Source organism: Trachinotus anak, unplaced genomic scaffold, assembly GCF_046630095.1.
Source record: "Trachinotus anak isolate AG129_WGS33_773 ecotype Australia unplaced genomic scaffold, CSIRO_AGI_Tana_v1 ptg000007l, whole genome shotgun sequence".
Lineage (NCBI taxonomy): Eukaryota > Metazoa > Chordata > Actinopteri > Carangiformes > Carangidae > Trachinotus > Trachinotus anak.
In genome coordinates, this window is record NW_027273858.1 from 5757073 (window position 1) to 5774108 (window position 17036).

At 39.4% G+C, this 17036-nt stretch overlaps 1 protein-coding gene across 2 annotated transcripts; it reads left to right on the forward strand.

Annotated features, from left to right (window-relative positions):
* The first annotated feature begins 57 nt into the window (after positions 1-57).
* On the forward strand, positions 58-15331 carry LOC139622633 (monocarboxylate transporter 12-B-like). Of its 2 annotated transcripts, XM_071480061.1 has the most exons (9): positions 58-1080; positions 5153-5429; positions 7949-8052; positions 9164-9307; positions 10589-10684; positions 10916-11072; positions 11831-12580; positions 12667-12926; positions 13353-15331. In XM_071480061.1, exons 2-9 carry the CDS (start codon positions 5293-5295, stop codon positions 13532-13534), a joined length of 1830 nt encoding a protein of 609 aa, XP_071336162.1. In that variant the 5' UTR covers positions 58-1080; positions 5153-5292; the 3' UTR covers positions 13535-15331. The 2 variants fall into 2 exon arrangements, with proteins under 2 accessions (XP_071336162.1, XP_071336163.1); XM_071480062.1 differs by lacking the exon at positions 10589-10684.
* Positions 15332-17036: the final 1705 nt, after the last annotated feature.

The window sequence follows — 17036 nt, forward strand, 5'->3', positions numbered from 1 at the left end:
GTCATTTCATTAAAAGGATTAAAAATTATATTTGGTTTTTGATGGAGATTTAAAATCCTACAGAAGAATAAAAAGAGGAAAGATGCCACTGCTGTCTCACAAGTTGCACCAACACAAGTTTACATAACAATGAAGAATGTGTTTAAAGTGAAGCTGTGTTAATGATTAAGGGGGATAGGAGCCAATTTGTCAAGAATGGCAACCTATGGTAATATAATCCTATAAAGCCAGGCAGACTGAGCTAACCCAACATCACCACAGAAAAGCTCAAGGGATTTATCAGCTTCAGCTAGGTAGCCATTAGCTTAAGGTTAGGCAGCTAGCTTAGCTTCAGCGAAGTAAATAGCTTTATGTTAGCTTTAGCAAAGTAGCTAACTTTACAGTATGCTAGCTTCAGATAGATAGCTGCCTTTGTTATCTATGCTATGCCGTGCTAGCTTCAGCTAATTAGCTAGCTTAATGATTTAAAATATAGGATAACTTAAAGTATAAAGTTTAGCAAACTTCTAGCTACATCTTTTAACACTCTTGAAGTTCTTCTGTATTATTTATTTATTGTTTAGCTTGTAGTTTTGACTTTTTGTCAGCTTTGCTGCTCCATACCACTGTATTATAAAAAACAGACATACTAGGCTTTTCAAAAATAACAGGTCAAAAATTAACTTTCTAGGAAGATGAGTTATCTTTACCACAGGAGATAAAACAATTAAAACTCACGATATATTTTTATTAACTCTCACTCTCTTGTACCAGGCTGCGCAGGCTCTATAACTCAGTAGTATGGGATTGTTATAGCCATAAAAAAAAAACACCATAAAGTAAAAATAATGGCAATGAGACACAATTGAGACACACTTGGCGTCTGAGTGGAAATATCCAGGAGCTTCTCCACCCTCCCCACCTCCTCCTCCCCCTGCTCCCCCTCATATCCGCGGCTCGCAGGCTCGGCTGAGCTGCAGATCACCTCCGGGGTGTTTGCAGGAGCAGCCGGAGAGTCTCTTTGTTCAGATCTCGTTTTGTCTAAATGGCTGGTTTGTGCTTTTGCCCAACACTCAGACCATTCATCGGCTGGAGGTTGATGTAAGTCAGCACACACTCACCTTTCTTCTTGTTTTTGTGTTTTGAATCGTGTTTTTCTGGCACTGATGCTGCTGTTCTCAGTCTCTCTCCGTTTCCCTTTCTCCGTCTCTTCTGTCTTCATTTGTGTTTTTGTTTTCCTGGTAATTTCTTCCTGGTAAAACCTCCCATTTCTCGATAACATATGTGTATGTTGGTGCTGTTTTTTGATAAAAAAAAAAACAAACAAAAAAAAACATCCCCATGCTGTAGTAAAACACGTGGAAATATGTGCAGAATTACGAAATTAATCATCAAAATAGAAAAAGTAAATGTGCGTGTAAATGCTTCATTTTGGAGACAAAATAATTGTCTTTAACTTTTAGATGGCAAATGCAGTGAATATGTACGGTACCAATTTCAAGCCATTTTTAAAAACCAAACTTTACATCTATTTAACCCAGTGTGAATTAATGCACATTTATTATCGTTTATTGATTTACCATTGACACTTAAGTGTAATGTAATTGCGTGTATCAGTTAAATGTAGCATTTGAGAATTTTAAATTAAATTTAAAATAGTTTCAACTCTTGTAAATACACAGTAAGAACAAATTAGTAGTAATGTAATATAATAAAAGTGTGTTGAGTGTTTTTCTTTTTCTTTTACCCTTTAATTAAACAGTATGAACATCACATGTTTATCAATGAGTTAAACTACAGCTCAGTGTAACTGTATCTGGGAGCAGTGTTTGTCAGCACCTACGCTGCAGTCAAGCTGCAGGCTACATCTAGTGTTAAACTACTGAGTCCCCTGTACGTATGTTGCTGTCAGGTTTCTCATTGTGCCAAGATTCAAAGTTGCACCGTAGAGTTACCAGTTGCTTGAACTTGTAAATTGGGATGTTTTCATGGCTTAGTGCCAGTTACCTTTGCAGCTGGAGGGATTTTCTCTGTTGATGTTGCACACAGTCTGTCAATCAACACACACAGACATGCAAACTTTACAGCCTGTTTGTGGAGATAACCTTTCAGTACAGCAGATGACGAAGCAAAAGCGGCTGCACGGGAACCTTTGGACGGGTGCACGAGAGCAGTTTCAACAAGACAAACATGACTTTATTCTCCGTTTATGTCTTAAATAACTTTGTGTTTCTTGTGTTGTTTCACTTCCTCGTGGACAGCTGTCTTGTAAGTGAGGTTTCTGTCTGTTACAACCTTCTTATCGACACACTCCCACACATGCACACACATGTAGCTTGTTTGTCCAGATTCTTCAAGAGTTTCCTTGTTTCAGCCCAAATCAGACCAAGCAGCTGAAATTCCAAAAACAGCTCAGCTGGTGTGATGGCCCGAGCTTTTCAAATGGAAACACACTACTTCACCGCATCAATGCAACTGGTTTGCAACAAGTGTTTTTGCAACACAACAGTGATGAACCAAGAGGGTGGAGCTTTAGTCCCAGGGTGTGATTATCAAATGCAAACAACCAGGAACTTACGTTTTACTGAGAAATTTAACCACAGACACACTGACCTCCTAACAGCTCCGGGGAAATGTAGCCGACCCCTAACTCTGACCTCTACTCTGGTATTTGACCACATGACCACACTTGTTTTTGCCATAGTAGAACATCCATTAACCATAAGAACATAATTGACCACTGTGCTGCAAGATGAGGAACACAAAGAAATTGTAGCAGAGATTTAGCTCTTTCTGAAACTGAGCAAGCCATGCAATGAAACCAGATCCCAGTCTGACGCACCAACTACTGACGGCTTTTCCAGCAACATATAGAACCTCATCATAGACCTGGTAAAACCCCCATTATGTCCCATGAGACAGAAGAGGGCTGACTATGGCAACATACATGCAAAAAAAATACTGTAATCCTCCCCAAAAGCTGAAACTTTTAATAGATAAATTAAGAGACTCCACAAAATGATCATTTTAGAACCCAGAAAATTCTCAAAAAATACGCACAACGTCAGTGGGTTTATTTTCCCCGACCTTCTTTGCCTCAAAGTTTGGAAGTTAAGCAAACTTAACTCAAAAACGTGGCTCTGACCCGCAAGATTTAACCAAAGCACTGAAAACTACATGCTATAATGTTTTAGACAATGCTTCTTTTGTGAATGCAGAATACACACATGATGGAGGCCTCTATAACATTGTATGCAGTACATGCAGGTTTTTATATTGCTGATGTTATGTGTTAGAGACAGTTCAGATGTGTTTACTTTGTGAAAGATATCTGTTACTTTGTGAGATCTAACATTTTCCTCAACAGGCCTGTGGCTTCTGGCCATGGTAGTAATTGCTGGGCATCAAAATCAGGACAGTGAAAAAAAAAAAAAACTATTTTAGCTGCTTTTGAGATGGAAATAAGTAGGTTGGGTCGAAGGGTGTCAAACAAGCCATCTGTGATTACTGTCTATTGTTTAGTGGCTCAGCTGGCTATTGTTTGAGGCCAGTAGGCTGCCTGTCTGTGCAGTACAAGGATTTAAACACACCCACACCAACCTAAAAGAAATCTATTCTCTTCCAGTCGTGCTTTCAGCCTGATGATATTCATCAGGCTCACGCAGGACCAGTGCTGCTCTCCGCTGTTTCAGCCACAGACACGAATGAAGAAAAGCAGAAGCAGAGATATGAGCGCTCACACTGTCGCCTGCAGTAAATTACCTCTCTTTATCTCGCAGCAGAAGTGTAGCCAAAGTAAGCAGGATAAATCTGAATATGTGTCAGAAAATCCAGATGTCTATACATCAGCGTTTTCAGTTCACGCTGATCTGAGCCTAAACAACACAAAAATGGCTGAATTTGTTTGTGTGAGTTGTTTTATTTGTTGAGATCTTGGTGCCAAAGTGATGTCTTCTTTATTGGGTTTTCTGTTGATGAAGTCTCAATCGAATTAGATGAATATAAGCAAAACTCAACTCAACTACTTTGTTACTGCTCATACTAACTACCAACTTCTTATTCTAATGATTTCCTCTACTAAAGCAAATTTAATGTCATAATTAAATAGAAGAAATCTAAATTTAGAGTTGCCCCTTTGCCAGCAAACTGCAAAATTTTACAGGAATTTATGAGTTCGTACCAAACTTCTCCTTTAAATTGTGCTCATATCCACAACTAATTTGCAATAGTAGGTTACATTCACCAGCACCGGCCAAGATTGTACTTACATGTACTCCACTACTGCACAGTGTTGAAAGATCCACCACTTCAGTCTAGACTGAAATGTCTCAACGTCTATCGCATGGACTGACATGAAATTTAGTGCAGGCATTCATGTTCCTTTGGTAACTCCTTAAACTTTCACCTAGCGCCATTATCAGGTCAAATTTCCAGTTTGTCCAGTGGTTTACGACCAAATACCTTTGAAAACGACATTAACTTCAGCCTCAGCTGTACTTTGAATTTAGTGCTAAAATCTCCATTGTGTCTAAGTGTAGCTTTGTAGAGCTGCTAGCATGGCTGTATACTTTATTTTTTTTTTAACTAAGATCACAATCTTTCACTTTAAGCGCTGGCTTTGAGCTACTTCATCCTAACCCTACCTCACCAGGCTTCATTTTTATTTTGAAAAATGTAACTTATATATATGTAAATATAACTACATAACTAAATCATAACTTTCTGTGTTTACACTTGTTCATACTTGTTTTACTGTTGCTAATGGTGCCACTGCCTCTTAGTTTCATATGTTCATATCACGTGCAGATATAATGGCAGGCATTTGAAAACGTTTGCATATTTGTAGATTTACACGTGCAGACAAAATTTTAGCTGCTGTCGACAGTCAAAGATACCAAAGGTTCCTTCATGTTTTTTTATTTAGAGGGTGTTTAATAGGAGGCAATAAGGTTTGAACAACAAAATCAACAAAAACATAAAACTGTAATTTTACACAGTATACAGAAAAGTACTTAGTAGATGAATTGGCAGGAAATTAGGTGTATAATGCTGATATGCACATGGTTAAATTTCTGTGCTTTCTGTGTTTTCTGAGTGACTGAGGAAGAGGAGGAGGAATAAGGAACAGGATCTTTAAGACTCACTGTCTTAAACTGTCTTGTGTTTTTCACAGAGCAAGACCGTCTGATGAAAACGTGCTGCACACTTAGAGACGAAAGGAGAACACTGAGGGGTACAGTTGTGGCCACCAGCATCCCTTGTGTCAGAGGGAAGGAATACTGATGCCAGTCTGCCTTGTGATTGGCTGGAGCGATGGCAGTCACCAAAGAGGAGAAGATCAAGGGGGGCAGAAGGACGTCAGGGGTGACCGTCCCACCGGAAGGCGGCTGGGGTTGGATGATCGTCGCTGGCTGTTTCCTCGCCACCATCTGCATCCGGGCTGTGACCAGGTGTGTGTGTGTGTGTGTGTGTGTTTGGATGGCCGCCCCAAACTGTTCTCACTCTCATGGTGTAAAACTCAAATTAACCCTCACAAGTCTTCAGAGTTTGAGGTGTTCATTGTCACCACAACAAGCTCCCCTCCCCCCGGCTTCAGTTGGAAGGTTTTTAAGTCCAGTGGGTTATAAATCTCTAAAAGCAAACTGGGTTCATTTTATATCATACAGCATTTTTTGTCTGAATCACAAAGGTGAGTAAGTCAAGACAGACATAAAAAACAAGGGATGGGTTCAAACCCAGGGCATCGTGGTTACGTAACATGCATTTTACACCACTAGTCCATCAGGCCAGTGAAGTGTTTGATAAAAATGACTGACTGATCAGTTCTTTACTGTAGCATATCAGTACATCCATGTGACAGAGAGATATCATGTGTCTAATCATATTTAATGCAAAAACATTTCTTTTCTTTTCATCTGGAACCATATGAGGCACATAAATGACATTTTCTGGTCCCAGTTTCCTCTTATCAAAATCTGCTGAACATGAGTTTAGCTCTCCACAAAGAGATTTTCAGCTTCTGGATTAGCAGTACTGTTACAGCATACAGCTGTGACATGTAGCTGTTCTTAACGCGGCCTCATGTTCTCAGCTTTGGTCATTAAGACCTCTATGTTATTACTTGGCAGGACTCCATCCCCAGTCAGTTTTAAGCTGCTAACCTATGTCAGCAGCCACGTTGTCTTTTTTCCATAGACTTTGAAGTCCTGCTGAGATGTTTCCATGTTGCTAAGTTTGCACAGTCCGCACATTGTCTCCACAACTGATTTACATTAACAGTTCACTCACTAGCTTTCAAATATTAATTTCATGTTTAAAAAATGTATTCTGTTTAGATAAAGTGTAGAAATATGCTTTTTTCGGATCAACTGCAAGTGCACATGTGGTGCAGGGACAAAATTCTCACCCACCACTGTTAAGAAACGGGTCAAGACCTATGGTCAAGTCCACAGAGGGCAGCGGGATTTTGGGTGGCAGTGTGAATTTCCTGTTTCTGAGATCTGAGTGCTCCTCACTGAAGGAAAAGTTAAGTGAAACTGCAAGTCTTTAACATTTTTTAATACAACTTATTTTACTCATTTTAATGATTGAAAATTTGAAAAAATCTTCAATCACAACTTGTTTAATGACCACATAGTTTGTTTTCAGTGGAACATAAAATATATATATATATTTAAGATTTGACACCATCACGCGTTTTGACGCAATCACAAATCTTACTCTACAAAGAAACCTCTAACTGTGACAAATGTAGTGCAGTAAAAAGTAGAACATTTCCCTCTGAAATGTAGTGAGGTAGAAGTATAAAGCTGCAAAAGACTGAAATATTTATGTAAAGTACAAATATCTCAAAATTTTCAGTACAGTACAGAGTAAATATACTTAGCTATTTTCCACCAGCATTAATAAAAACAGCATTAAGCTATTCAATAAATTCAATAAATTCAGTGTCTCAATTGTATCAGTGAAGAAACTTTTTTCACACAGGGATGTGTGTGGACCTAAGTGGTTCATTTTACTGTCTATGATTTGGAAGTGACGGGATCTCAGACAATGTGCTACAGTTTCTGGAGTATCTGTCTGCTGTTGGACTTTTCCCATTTAAAATCGAATGTAATCTAATAAACCTCCATAAGTCTATATTTTGTAATAGTTAACATAATCCTTGATTGAATAAAGGAATAAAATCTTGTAAACTTGTAAAACTGGATAACACATCACACCCCTGTTATTGGACCATTCCGCTTCTAATTTCACTTTGTTGTTGGTCTTTGCTGCCATTAAACTTTAAGTTGCTTAAGAGGGAGAATTAACGTTCCTGGCATCTCTGTGTTTTGTGTGTGTGTGTGTGTGTGAGAGAGAGAGAGAGAGAGAGAGAGAGAAGCGACAAGAGGTTTGCATATAAAGGTGAAAACAGATGGTTGAATTAATTTTGGTCTTATGGAGGTCTTTTTTTTTTTCTATCGTGTGTTCCCAGCTCTGACCTGATCAAACACCATGAGACCCAGGAGTACTCTGTGGGGTTGCATAATGGTCAATGAGAGTCATAAACAAAGGGTCGGAGGGTGCAGAGCCCTCAGATTGTTGTGTTTGAATGACAGCCATAAACTGATAAACACCTCACCCAACTCTGGTCTATATGACCTATATCATCTGATAATTATTGCACCACAGGAGGGCTCAAAATCATAACATAACAGTAAAAGGTGATTTAAATATTGACCGTTATGATATAAAACACTTGTTCATCCTGACCTGCTGACAGACGCTCCCTAAATCTGTAATAAATGAAAATCCATAAACGCCATACAGTCTTGCAAAACCTAGTGTCAACTTTAAATTGATACTGTCATGAATGTTTTTCTTATTCCTCTCAAACTAACTATTAACTACTACTAACTAACTACTACTTCTGCAGTCTGTTACATTCAAATGTACTAATCTAACCTCCCCCTGTCTCTGTATCCAGATGTGTTTCCATGTTCTTTGTGGAGTTCCAGCTGCACTTTGAGAAGGATTATTCCACCACCGCCTGGATCCACAGCCTGATCGACTGCACCACCATGCTATGTGGTAAAACCATCTGTACCAGTATTTGAAGGCTGATCAGTAGTTAGACCATTTGGCCAAGCAATGTTTACATACTTGTTTTCAGGGAATCCCGTTTGTTTGGTGCATTTTTGGTGATTTCTTAACACAGAGCACAGCACAGCCGAGGAAGAGGATGATAGAGGCTGACACCTGTGAGGGAGAAGGAGACAGACATTTATCAGGGAGGAGTAGAATGACTTAGAAGTGCGTGTTTCAAGCAAAGCAAACTCAAATCCACTTTGATTCTAGTTTATACAGAGTTATTGCAGGGTTGTTAGTGGAGTGAAGACTCCCTGAGCTGCATCAGACTGACGACCAATTGATTCATGTGATTCTTCTTTACCTCCTCTTTACCTTCCTGACCTGTTCATCCCCTGGAGAATCATAGTATTAGATCAGCTGACTGAACTTGGTGACACTCTATTCTAATGCTGGTGCCTCTAAAAACTCTTTCAAATGCCGTCCAAGAAATCATCTCATTACTGCTCTACAAAGAGAAATGAACCCCCTCTGCGCACTAAACTGTCTCTATTACTCTATTGCTATCTATATTTACCCCTCTCCCTTGAATACACACGTCAATGTGTGAGTCATTTTAGACAATTGACTCTTATTTAAGAGACTGATAGAGCAGAGGACTGCCCAAGAAAGTTATTGGATATTGTAAATCTTTGTTTTGATTAAATGTGGATGAACTAATATGTGTATGGATGGGATTTTGAGAGAACAGCTTTATTAAAAGATTAGATTGATTTCTTTTGTCCTAAATTTTGGCTTTGTTTTGAATGAAATAAGAGATGCTTAAAACTACATTTGACTTTTCATTCTTATGAGATTAACTTTTCTGTGTAACCCAACGCCACAAAATATGAAAAAGAAATACCAGACAAACCATAAAGACATCAGGACAAAAAACATATGGATTCATCAAAACTTGAGTGCCGTAATGATCAGGAAAATGATCCATTCTGTAATATTAGAAACCAGTTCTGTTATACCTGCATATGCATGAATTGCAGGGGGTGAATATATCGGCAACTGCTGAACCATCAGTCAGTGAAATGAGACTAATCCACTCAAAATGTGTTTCCAGCTCCTCTGGCTGGTTTCCTTGGGAGCCGTTTCTCCTGCAGAGCTACGGTGATGCTGGGGGGTCTGCTGTCTGCTGCTGGTCTGGTCCTCAGCTCCTTCGCCTCCAGTCTGGAATATCTCTACATTTTCCTGGGCATCCTCACAGGTACACAAACACGTCACCTCCCATGACACCTTGCCACTTAATCACTAGCTGTCGTTGTGCACTCTACTGGTCCTCCATGATGCTACACACATAATGTCAATCCTCTTGATCCCAGAACAACACGGGGATGGAGGACAGAGAAGGATCAGATGGTCCCTTGACCAATGAGAATCATACTTCACATGTTTTCAGCGCTGTTGAAACTATGATGAAAATGAATAATTGTATGTCTCAACTTTTATGATTTATGATTTAAACACGTCAGACAGATGCCCCTGCTCATTTTTATGGCCACAGGGTGTGCCTACCATTTTATGGTTGATCTTAATTTTTTCTCCAACTCCTACACAAGTTAAAAATCAACAAAAGGCAGTGGTGGTGTCACAGGTCTGGACCTGCGCTGGGTTTTCTCAGTAGCACCTTCATTTGGCCCGGGAGTGTAATTTCTTTACCCATTTATGTAACACCTGAAAATCTTCACTATTACATCACCAAGGAGAGGTTGTCTTACTTCAGTTTAACCTTTGAAAACTTCTTATCTAACACTTATATTGTAGAAATCATCATAATCAGAGTATTGACCATGTTTTTTTGTGTTGAATTCCTCTTTAAAACTTCCCCACAGGACTCGTTAAGTGTCACAATTTTACAGCCCTGTTCATACTGGAGTCTAAGTCTTCCACTTAACTCAGAAGTTAAAAGTCAGAGCTGGGAATGGCATCACACAATGGGTTGACTGTGTTCCAGAAAATCAAGTTGCTTGCTTGTCATTGTCTTTGTTAGCAATACCAGTTTATTAACAATACATTATGCTGCAATTTTGCACTTATAAACACCGCAGTGTTGTGTGTAACATGTCCACAGAAGGAAGTTGTGACAGTACTGTGTGAACCACTGATTTAATGAGACACAAAAAAGACAGAAGTACTAATTTGCAGTATATTATTACAGCTTTCACTTCTGCTGATGTACAAAGCAGCCATCTTGGATTTTGAGGTCAGGGTGGGTGAGTTTCTTCCGACTTTCAGAATCGGAGATCTGACTTGAAGGGACATTCCAGTTGAAATTCTGACTTCCCAGTTCAAATGGAACGTACCATTATCCTTTGGGAATCTTTGTCCTTTCAGTCAGCATGTACCAAGTGAATGTAATTCAATGCAGATGTAGCAGGATGTATCTAGGTGTCCTGTCCTTTTGACCAACCAAAACAACTTCTGTTCAGATCTGGCAACATTTGGCAGGTTTTGCCAAACTCCAAACCGCTTTATCCGTCCTCTACAGGTCTTGGCTTTGCTCTCAGCTACACACCAGCCATAGCGATGGTTGGGAGGTACTTCAATGAGAGGAAAGCTCTGGCCTATGGCATCGCCCTGTCTGGTAGTGACACCTTTTACTTACCTGTTGCTTTCTCTTCTTGTCATTTATACCTCACTTTCCCATCTCCTCTCCTCTACTCCTTCATGACCTTTTTCTCTTTTCTTCTTGCGTCTTTAACTGTTTTCTTCTATGCTTTTCTCTAGTCTGCTTGTAAGTTCTTCTCCCCTCTCTTCTTCTCTACTCCTCTTGTCTCATTTCATCCCATCAAATCCAATTTCACCTCATCTTCAGGTAGTGGCATTGGAACCTTCATCCTGGCTCCTGCAGTCCAGCTTCTAATCGAGCATTACTCTTGGAGAGGGGCTCTGCTGATCCTGGGAGGATTTGTTTCCAACCTGTGTGTGTGTGGTGCTCTGATGAAGCCGCTTGAACCAAGAGGGGGTGAAAGGTAAGCCCTTAGCTTCTTTGTTTTCAGGTCCAAGACAATGAAAATTACAGGGAAGAGGACTAATTAGAGAAGTCTATCAGGTAATGTTTTGTGGAGACATGTTCCAGGACTGCAACTTACGATTATCTCATTGTTGATTTGTTCATCAGTTCTCATTTTGATTAACAGATTAATCTTTTCATCCACAAAAGGCTGCAAACTGTCCAAAACCCACAGATAATTCATCTAAAACAGCATAAAACAGATGAGAACTACACATACTTAAAACAGAAGCATGGTTTTTGCTTTGTTGCTTGACAAATTCTTATTATTTCAACCATTTACAGGAATATTTTAGATTTTAGGAAATACATGTATTTGCTTTCTTCCCCAGAATTAAAAAAAAATGTTGACACCACAATTTACAGTATATCTATCTAATCAATATGGACCTGGAGCTAACAACCAGTTAGCTTAGCGTAACATAAATACTGCTGAAGGGAAACAACTCGCTTTTCTCTAGAGCTCAAAACGACACAGTGAGCACCTCTTAACCTTAGTAATTTATATGATATATCATGTTTGTTTAACTTGTACACAGTTGTGGATCAGTGAGAGATTCTCAAACTACAACTTGAGACTACAGGAAGTCACTGCCCCTGGCACATAACCTCTTAAACAAATGACATATAACTTGCTAATCAGTGATCTGAACCATATTTCTGAAAATGTTGAACGATTTCAATGTATTTTCGTCTGTTGTGTTCTCCCATCTACAGGATATTGGAGAGCAATGTGAATAACCTGGAGCAAGATTGCATGAAAACTGTGCTGGACCATAAAGACACTGAACAAGTAGCTGCTGATTGTACCCAAGTGGTGCCAAAGCAGCTGGAAAAAAACAACTTAAAGGATATTCAAGGGCTGCTCATAGCCAACGGAGCACTCAAAAACATTATGCTTGAAAACGACAGGCAAAGTCAGGGGAACATAGCACTGCTTTCAAGGCCAACAGATATGAAGATAGCCGAATGCATTTTATTTAGCAACAAGCTAACAGGGACAATGCTAGGTGAGGTCAAACGCCCAGATTCTAAATTAGTAAACGGCAGCACGATTGAGGACATGAAACTGGTGGAACGCATGAACTTGAGCAACAAGCCAGCCGACATGGATGCTAAGAGAGAAGACTCAGGACTCACTGAAGCCAAACCAACAGATGCCTGCCACTCAGATAAAACTGTTAGCCCTCCTCCAGAGCCTTTAGTGAACACAAGAACTTCGTCCAGAGGTCACTGTTTTTCCCTCGCGTCCAGGGAGGAGTTTAGCTTCCTTCTGACGCCCAACTTCTTGATTCTGTCGGTGTCCTTCCTGTTTTTGGCGTACGGCTGCAGCACTCCAGTGGTTTACCTGGTCCCTTACGCCCTCAGTGTGGGGGTGCAGCACCAGCACGCTGCCTTCCTCGTGTCTATATTTGGAGTCAGCGGCATTGTGGGGAACATCACCTTTGGATGGATCACAGACAGGAAGTAGGGCTGGATGTGTGTTTTGTGTGTGTGTGATAAATAGCAGCTATTTAATCAAGCCCAGGACTGATAGATTTTGTTCCCTCTAGGTGTCTGAAGAAGTATCGCATGTTGAGCTACATGGTGGCGATTGGCATGGAGGGCGTCTGCTGTATGTTCATCCCCCTCCTTCACACCTTCCCCCTCCTAGTCTCTCTTTCAGTGCTCTACGGGTACTTTGATGGAGCATATGTAGCGCTCATTCCAGTGGTGACCTCTGACGTTGTGGGCTCCAGCCATCTCACCTCCGCTCTGGGTGTGGTCTACTTCCTGCATGCCATCCCCTACCTGGTCAGCCCACCAATAGGAGGTAACAGTTTCTTAATTTATTAGAATATAAGATCTCTCAAAATCTTGACCAAATGTACCCTGCCATCTTTACTCCAAACTTTACCAAAAAGAATAAAAATGTTGTGATTTAGGGCTCCAGCTAACAATCATTTTATTTATCAATAAATCTGCCAATTATTTTCTTGATTAGCCGATTAATCATTTTGCCTATAAAATGCCAGAAAATAGTATCATTTTCTAGAGCACAAGGTGACATCTTCAAAAGTCTTGTTTTGTCCAGTCAACACCAAATGTCATTTTTTGTTTAATGGTTAATTGATGATTAAAAAAATTGTTGCAACAAGGAAGGGGCATTTTGAATCCTGGAATCTTGGAGCCAGAAAATGAATCTGGTCTTCGCCCATCTTAAATCTGGTCTTCACCCTTCCTGTCTCTCTGTCTCCAGGTTGGTTAGTAGACAGGACGGGCAACTACGCAGCAACCTTCTTCCTCAGCGGGGCGTCCTTCGTGTTCAGCTCTCTGGTCCTGGTGGCTTCCATGTTTGTCAGACATTGCCGAAGGTCAAAGTCTAACTCAGAGTTAAGTCCCAGTCACACTGCTGCTGCAGCTGAGCAGAGCATCATATGATGTGCCAGTCATGATATTGTTTCTCCATCTGTGCTGACGTATACTGCACCACTGCTGGGCTGTGGATTTGCATAGAATATAGAAGGGGTACTAATTTGATGTGAATCATCTGTCGCTGATGGATTTTGGGCGTAAGACCCAGAGGTCAGCTTCAACAAGAGGAGTGCCCAGAAGAACCAGAGCTGAAGAACCTGTGACTTCTGTTGAGAATCTCCTGTATGTTGTGACGTTGAGACACAGATCATGTTATAATGACTTATTATTTTTTCTGTAATAGTTTTCTCTTTGTAGTTTAATGTGAATATTCTGTTTTGTCAAACCAAAGAGCTTTCTTCAAACCAAAATGTGCCACTAACATTCACAGGCTTTACTGAGCTTGCCAATTATATGGAAATGTACACACTCTTCACAACAATTTGATATCAGTTATGAAGTGTTTCTATTATGACTTAAACTGTTAATTAATTTTTTCAAACCTGGTCCTTATTTTCCAGAGTTTTTCCATCTTCCCAAATGATTATGTCATACAGTTCATCACTACACATTTGGGTCCAAAATACCATAAAAAAATCATGACACTCCTCTTCTAGTAGACCATTTATATCATGGCTCATGTACTTTCTGTGTTTGGCTTGCTGGCTCTCAGTTTGATTCTGTGTTTGTGTCATATCAGAAGAAGCAGAAGAATGTTATTCATTTGCATGTATCATGAACATGTGAATAAAGTGCTATTGTTTTATTGTTAGTGGCAGGTGCGCACAACCAAAACACAGTAGACACAGTTTTGCCTTTATTTAGTAATGAGATGACTGCTGACCAAATAAAATAAGTATAGTGATAGGCAAAGAAATTCATTCCTTCAGCTCAATTTACCACGAACTTATAATCAGTCATTAACAAACTATAGTGGATAATTCTCATCAAGTATGTTTGACTGTATCAATGTGAAAACAAATGATAGTTCCTATACCTCAAAGTGCACTCCCTGTAGTTGGAACAATATGAAACTGTCTCTTTAGCTTGCACTCCTCCAGAGCTGGAGCTGGTCTCCGTGGATAAATATTTGGAAAAAGCAATATTCATACAGACACAAGTGATTACTTGAAGGACATGAGAAGAAGCTTTGAAAAAAATGTAGGTAACATTTATTTCAAGTTTGCGATTTTAGGATTTGATTGTTCATTTTGCCTGTGATATGCCGTACATCTCAATGTATTCATGTTATTTTACACATATCAAAACATATCAGACAGAAAATGTGTATGTCGGCCAACACGTAATAAGTAAGCTCGTCTTTTTGAAGCCAGCCAAAAATGACAAAAGATATCCTGCAACTTTAACGCACAATGACATTTTCCTTGCAGTATTATTAACACACTTTTACATTTCTTTGTCAAACATTTCCAGAATTCTCGTGTTATAAACCATTTGTGAAAACCGTCACAGGGTTTTAAATAATGTAGTAATATGTGGAAAAATCTTATCTAATAGATAATAAACTAAAAGCAAGAGTTCACAGGGAGGAGAAGAGAGTCGCACTGCCCTTACAGCTGAACGAAATAAAGTCTGGACTGATGCCCATGTTTAGCTGTTTCTGCTAAACATGGAAGAAAAATACTGAAAAGTCAGTACTTCCTGTTACAGGACCTGCAGAGTTGAATTAGCGCTGAAGATTCCTGGGATGTAAAGATGCCAGTAACCCATGACAAGTTAAGAGTCTTTGATTTAAAAAAGTATGTGAACCTTTTTCTGTAGAGTTTATGTGATAGTTTTTGCCAAATAAAGAAAATTATATTATTCTGTGTGGGTGTTTTATGTTTAAGGTGTATGTTGACATATTGAGACGTATGAATGGCATTTTCCCATTAAGTACAAGTTGTTGCTATTAAGCCAATAAGAAGACAGCGTTTTGTTGATTTGTCCTTACCTAAAACTGAGCCAAACTTTATCCATATCCCAACCAGCAGTTTCCAAGTAGCAATATGAGGGTCTGAAAAGTGAAGCCAAATTAAAGTGCCAAATTGCAGTACCCTGAATGGCCACTTGTACCGAGCTACTAAAGGAAATTAACTTTTACAGCAGAAATAAACATGTTACAGGTAATTTTTATATATTTTTTCACTTTTTTTTACTTTTTACATAACTAATTATATAACTACTTATGACTAATAATAGTTTATTATTTTGTATAACTCACTCTTTAAATGTTTTTAAGTTATGTATAATTGGGGGCGTGGCTGCTTGGAGTGACAGGGGTCGTCACCATGGTTTTCACAGTTGTCTAGCCGCTCCATGTCTGGCTGTTAGCCGTCTGCCCAGTGTCACCTCAGCTAATTCCAGTCACTGAACATGACCTTCCGGTCTTGTTGGTGGTGTCGGTGTCTTTGGGAAGATTTTTCATGCAAATATCAGAGAAATAATATGACATAATAATGACAGAATGTGAGGAAGTTTCTTGTATTATTTTATTCATATGTTAGCACCAGAGCCTTGGATAGAGGTTTTGATGTAGCCAACTTTCTACTTTTCTTTGGTATTTCCATTCTTAATACTTGTCCTCCGCTTCGTTTAATCAAATTTTATGGTAGATAGATTTTCAGATAAAGATTGATGAAACTCAAAAGCTGCTTGTGTTGTTTCTGAGAAAGGTCAAGCATCATCCAAACATCCTTCCCAGTCTCACAGGAGTTTGAACTCCTCCTTGTTAAGGAAAAACGCCACCAGCTGACAATCACTCAACTCATCATTTGTGGAGAGTTGTGAGGCCGAGAGGCTGAGAGGCTGAGACGTGAGTTCAGGTGCTGTTTGGAGATAATGCTGCATATTCAGACGTCTAATGTCAAACGACAGGTGTGGAGAAAACTCATCAGAAAACATGAAATTAATCACCTAACTACTGTGGAAACTGTAAGCTGTTCTGTTTCTTTTTATTTTGTTCTGTTCTACTGTATTGTACTGATTTTTAATTCTATTCAGTTCTGTCATATGCTGTTCTGTTTTACTCTCTTCTGTTCTGTTCTGTTCTGCTCAGCCCTGTGTGTTGCATCCTCTTCCCCACTGGGGGGCAGTAGGCTCACATGTGCAGCTGTAAGTTACTGTCAGTCTAATGATGTTTCATACGTTTGAAAAACCACTTTCATTCAAAACAAAACGCCTAACAGCACAAACCTACGAGACTTTGAGGAAGTGAGAATGCTGCTTAATGGAACCAAGACAAGACAAAAACTGGGTTTAAAAAGAATAGAGAAAGATGGAACAAATAAAGAACGAAGTGCCAAAATGTCTTGAACTTCTCACAAATCCTCCACAGACTCAGTTCTGTCTCTGCTGTCTTTTGATTGATTGAATAATAGATTGTATACTCAGGCTACAAATCATGATTTTAATCTCCACAGTGAAATAATAAATAATTAGGTTTTGTCAAAGTAGTGATACTGAAAGTTTGACCTTCATCAAGAAAACCTAATGTCACTACACACTGTCAAGATAAAAGAGACCAAAA

Coding starts and splice junctions, on each gene's coding strand:
- LOC139622633 (XM_071480061.1), top strand. CDS start 5,293: ATGGCAGTCACCAAAGAGGAGAAGATCAAGGGGGGCAGAAGGACGTCA. Junction 12,581..12,666: donor GGATGGATCACAGACAGGAA/GTAGGGCTGGAT, acceptor TGTTCCCTCTAG/GTGTCTGAAGAAGTATCGCA. Junction 12,927..13,352: donor GGTCAGCCCACCAATAGGAG/GTAACAGTTTCT, acceptor CTCTGTCTCCAG/GTTGGTTAGTAGACAGGACG.